Consider the following 4,938-nt stretch of genomic DNA (forward strand, 5'->3'; position numbering starts at 1 on the left):
ATCATAAAGGAACATAGGTCGATGATCACCCACACAGGAGGCGTGCCACCTAGGGGAACAATAATGATTGTCCGACCCAGGGCTCCACCTACTGGATATACAAAAATTCATGTTGACGCACGTGTCTAAAACACCAGGGGTTTTGCTGCTGCTGCTGCAGCAGTGTGCCGTGATCCACAAGGAAATTTAGGAAATTTCTTGGGAAACTCCTCTCTTGTTATTTTGGGACTTCACAAAGCCGCCATACTAGAAACAATAGCATGTCATAAAGCACTATCTTCGACAGAGGATCAAGGCCTCCAAAGCTTCATAATATCTTCTGGTGCAAAACACGTGGTGAGCGACATTGCGAAGGGAAGTCGAAGATGGTATGGCTCGGTCGTCAGTGACATTAAATCCAGAGCAGCAAGTTTTACATGTAATTTTATGTCTGAAGGACGTTGAGTTAATGTTGCACCTCATAGTTTAGCTAGATTTTTCTCTCTTTTTTTAAGATCAAGAGCGCCATGTGTGGTTTACTCAATCCCACGATCCAGTTTGTACCCCAGAAACCGTGGTATTCGATGAATAAAGCATGGCTTTACCCCTAAAAAAATCTCCACAAACTGCCCATGTCTGCGTCTGCTCTCATTTTATCCGCACAACAAAGACGCCATCACGTTTCTTAATCAAACAGCTCTTCCTTCTTTCCTCAAACCACGCCCTTGCTTACATGCACTTCAATATAATTTCCCCTAAAAATACTCCTATCTAACATGATTTGGTAAAAAACAGTGCTAGTAAAAGCTAAGTTTAGCTCAGGAGTATACAAACAGCATTGCTCAATCCAGTTAAAGCGCTCGAAAAAGGGATAAGGCTCACACGCTTTCCTGTTTTTCCATGTCCGGACAAGACAGGACAGGTAACTGGTCAGCCACGCTTTGATTATCGGTAGAATTTTGCATCTCAGTTTCATTCAGGTTCTCCACACCAGAGGAAACCCAATACCAAAAAGGCCACAGATTTAACCCACGCATGGATGCAACACATGCTAAACGTTTGAGTGTTAAGCTAGCTCTCGTTTTTATACTCATTTTTACACAGTTCTAGCCAGATCCAACACTACTACTGCTGCTACAAAGGAGTACAAACTGCCCAAGCTACAACAGAAGAGGACGCGGCTCGGCTCGCCTACTAGACCGTGTTAAGTTTTCGGGCAAATTGCGCGCGACTTTGACGAATTCCATTCATACTCATCGTGTTTGTATATTGGCATATATATAAGCCCAGTTGCTGAACATTTCTTGCTCCAATTTGATTTGACTACGGGGTGTGTGTGCGCGCCTGAAAAAATAACCATCGGTGGGTGCTACTATGCAATACTGGTTCAAAGTTTCAAACCAGGTGACTGGACCATCCATCCATCCGGGCTGTCCCTTTATATACCCACCGCGTCCAAGAATCAATCATCGTCGTCTACTCATCCATCGCCCGAATTCCTCCGTCTCCCTCCCACCCATTGACTCCCCCGCGCGCGCTCGGAGAAGAGAAAGGCGTCGACCGGATCGGGATGAAGCAGGAGAAGGGTCAGGGCGGCGGCGGCGGGAAGAAGCTGGGGCGGTGGCTGGGCGCGCCGGTGCGGGCGCTGTCGCGGGCGTGCGACTCGTACGTGCGCAAGATGTCGGCGTGCGCGGGCGCCATGCCCACGCAGTACGCGGGCGCCGTGGGCCGCGGCGGGGCCGGGGCCATGCGCATGCAGGCGGCCACCTTCAGCTCGCGCTCCACGCGCCGCGGGGACGACGACGTCGGCGAGCTGGTCCGCGCCATGTCCCAGCGCCAGCAGGGCAGCGGCGCCTCCCCCGCGGCCGCGGCCGTGCCGCCCAGGAGCCGGAGCGTGGGGGTGGGGCGGATCGACGAGGACGCGCCGTGCGACTTCGGCGCCGACGCCGGGCGCGTCGGCCTGCCGCCCCCGGCCGTGCGCAGGAGCCGCAGCGCCGCCGTCGGGAGCGGCCTCCCGCCGCGCGTCGGTGGCGGCGGCGGGTTCGGCGCCGCCACGATCAAGAAGGCTGCCCCCGCCGGCGTCGTCGTGCACGGCGGCTAGCCGAGACCGGCCGGCTGGCCGGCCGGCGCGTGCGATGGCACAGCACACTCTGTACGTGTGCCCGCGTGTACGGACGGACAGTCACTGCACGCGGCCGCGGTGTGTTTTTTAGTCTTTTCGGTCGCATCTTTCGTCTGGCAGGATGGTTTTGGCCTTTTTTTTCCCGTGTGGTTGTGTCTTGTGTGAATTGCACATTTTCTAGTGGTTAGATTTTGTCAGAACCTGGAAGCAGTTAGCAGCCCTGCATAGCATACTGCATACACAGCCCAAATCAAATGTTGTTAATTGGTAGAGTACACATCTAAGAAGCATGTGACGTGCCACATATAGTAATGTGTATCGATCCAGAGGCCAATCCAAACAAGTTCGGTGCGTACGCATTTTAAAAAATTTGAGAACATGGCATGCTGACATTATGCTATGCTCGTGTCATACATACACTGTGGATAGACAGGCGTGGCCTCTGACTTTCCTAGCAGCTAGTCAGTGCGGTGCATTTGTGCTCTGGGACTGGGAGGTGTCGCTGTTCTGACACGCCAGGGCCCAGAGATACCTCTTCGATACATGAAGTGACAAATTCTCTCTGATGCTTTGACATGTCAGGGCATAAAAAGATTTCTAAAAGCAAAATTCAATCCGGCATAAAAATTTTGTATAATCATCCACAAATTCAAACCATGAGTAGGGCAATTACGTATCATTAATTTCATCCTCTCCCAAGCTTGTGCAACATGTTCATGATCAAGTTGCTTAAAATTCATAATATCGTTTCTAAAAGAGATGATCATAGCGGAGGGGGGGGGATACTTAGAGATAAAAACATCTTTGCACTTATTCCAAGAATCAATACTATTTTTAAGCAAAGACGAAAACCAAGTTTTAGCGCGATCTCTAAGAGAAAACGGAAATAGCTTCAATTTAACAATATCATTGTCCACATGTTTCTTTTTTTGCATGTCACACAAATCAACAAAGCTATTTAGATGGATAGCGGCATCTTCACTAGGAAGGCGGGCGAATTGATCTTTCATGACAAGATTCAGCAAAGCAGCATTAATTTCACAAGATTCAGCATCGGTAAGAGGAGCAATCGAAGTGCTAAGAAAATCATTGTTGTTGGTATTGGTAAAGTCACACAATTTAGTATTGTCTTGAGCCATCGTGACAAGCAAGCAATCCAACACACGAGCAAACAAGAAGCGAACGAAAAAGAGGCGAACGGAAAAGAGGGCGAATAAAACGGCAAGGGTGAAGTGGGGAGAGCAAAACGAGAGGCAAATGGCAAATAATGTAATGCGAGGGATAAGAGTTTGTGATGGGTACTTGGTATGTCTTGACTTGTGCGTAGACTCCCCGGCAACGGCGCCAGAAATCCTTCTTGCTACCTCTTGAGCACTGCGTTGGTTTTCCCTTGAAGAGGAAAGGGTGATGCAGTAAAGTAGCATAAGTATTTCCCTCAGTTTTTGAGAACCAAGGTATCAATCCAGTAGGAGACCACGCTCGAGTCCCACGCACTTACACAAACAAATAAGAACCTCGTAACATAAGTGTAGGTGGTTCTCTCTCAGAAAATATGTGTTGGAAGTCTAGGCATGTTCTGATGGCTCTCTCCACGAATGAAGAGTGGGTGGAGGGGTATATATAGCCTCCACACAAAATCTAACCGTTACACACAAATCACCAAACTCGGTGGGACCGATTCAAAGAACTCGGTCAGACCGATTTGGTTCATAATGTGACCGTTAGGCATTTCGGTGGGACTGACATGTCAACTCGGTGGGACCGATATCATTAGGGTTAGGGCATAACGTAATCTCGGTGAGACCGATTACACAAACTCGGTGAGACCGATTTTGGTAACAGACAGACAGAGAGTTGGTCAGGCAAACTCGGTGGGACCGATTCGCTCATCTCGGTTGGACCGAAACGTTACGAAAAGGAAACAGTGTGTTTGCATTGCAATCTCGGTGGGATCGATCGCTCATCTCGGTTTGACCGAAATGTTAGGAAGGGAAACAGAGAGTTTGCAATCCCATCTCAGTGAGACCGAGATCCCTATCGGTGAGACCGAAAAGACTAGGGTTTCTGGCAGTGGCTATGTCAACTGAACTCGGTGGCTCCGGATGGAAAGAATCGGTGGGGCCGAGTTGGACTTTTGGTTTGGGACATATGTGGATATGAGAAAGTAGTGAAGGGTTTTGGAGCATATCACTGAGCACTTTGAGCAAGAACCTCATTAAGCAACATCTCATCCCTTCTTAATAGTATTGGCTTTTCCTATAGACTCAATGTGATCTTGGATCACTAAAATAGAAAATGTAGAGTCTTGTGCTTTGAGATTGAGCCAATCTTTTGTCCTTAGCATTTTGAAGGGTCCACTTTCTAATCCATGCCATGCGAATCATTGAGCTTTCCTGAAATATTTATCTTGGAATAGCACTAGCTCAATGAGCTATATGTTGTTAGGAATTACCAAAACCACCAAGGGATAGTTGCACTCTCAATCTCCCCCTTTTTGGTAATTGATGACAACATATAGATCAAAGCTTCGACAAATGATAAATAAGATTGAAAAACATCATCGCTTTGAGAAGTATGTGATAAGCAAGAGCTCCCCCTAAATTTGTGCATTATTTAAAATTTGCTTTCGAATGCAAATGCACAATCGATTAGGATCATGGGTTACTCTTCCATGTCACATACATCTTGGTGGAGCGCTCAAAATGATAGAAATTAAAGCATGCACTCATCACCAAAACAAGTGAAATATCATCTAGGGATATAAGAGATAATATCATCCAACAAGCATTAAGGGTAGCATATGATCAAACATATGATCAAACAAGTATCTCACAAGG

At 47.7% G+C, this 4,938-nt stretch overlaps 1 protein-coding gene across 1 annotated transcript; it reads left to right on the plus strand.

Annotated features, from left to right (window-relative positions):
- Nucleotides 1-1,143: 1,143 nt before the first annotated feature.
- LOC109750797 (uncharacterized) lies at nt 1,144-2,514 on the plus strand. Its single transcript, XM_020309747.4, has one exon. It carries the CDS (start codon nt 1,550-1,552, stop codon nt 2,078-2,080), a length of 531 nt encoding a protein of 176 aa, XP_020165336.1. The 5' UTR covers nt 1,144-1,549; the 3' UTR covers nt 2,081-2,514.
- Nucleotides 2,515-4,938: the final 2,424 nt, after the last annotated feature.

The sequence above is a fragment of the Aegilops tauschii genome, chromosome 1 (genome assembly GCF_002575655.3).
Source record: "Aegilops tauschii subsp. strangulata cultivar AL8/78 chromosome 1, Aet v6.0, whole genome shotgun sequence".
NCBI classification, from domain to species: Eukaryota; Viridiplantae; Streptophyta; class Magnoliopsida; order Poales; family Poaceae; genus Aegilops; species Aegilops tauschii.

Excerpts from the sequence above, each read along its gene's own strand:
- LOC109750797 (XM_020309747.4), top strand. The coding sequence starts at position 1,550 with ATGAAGCAGGAGAAGGGTCAGGGCGGCGGCGGCGGGAAGAAGCTGGGG.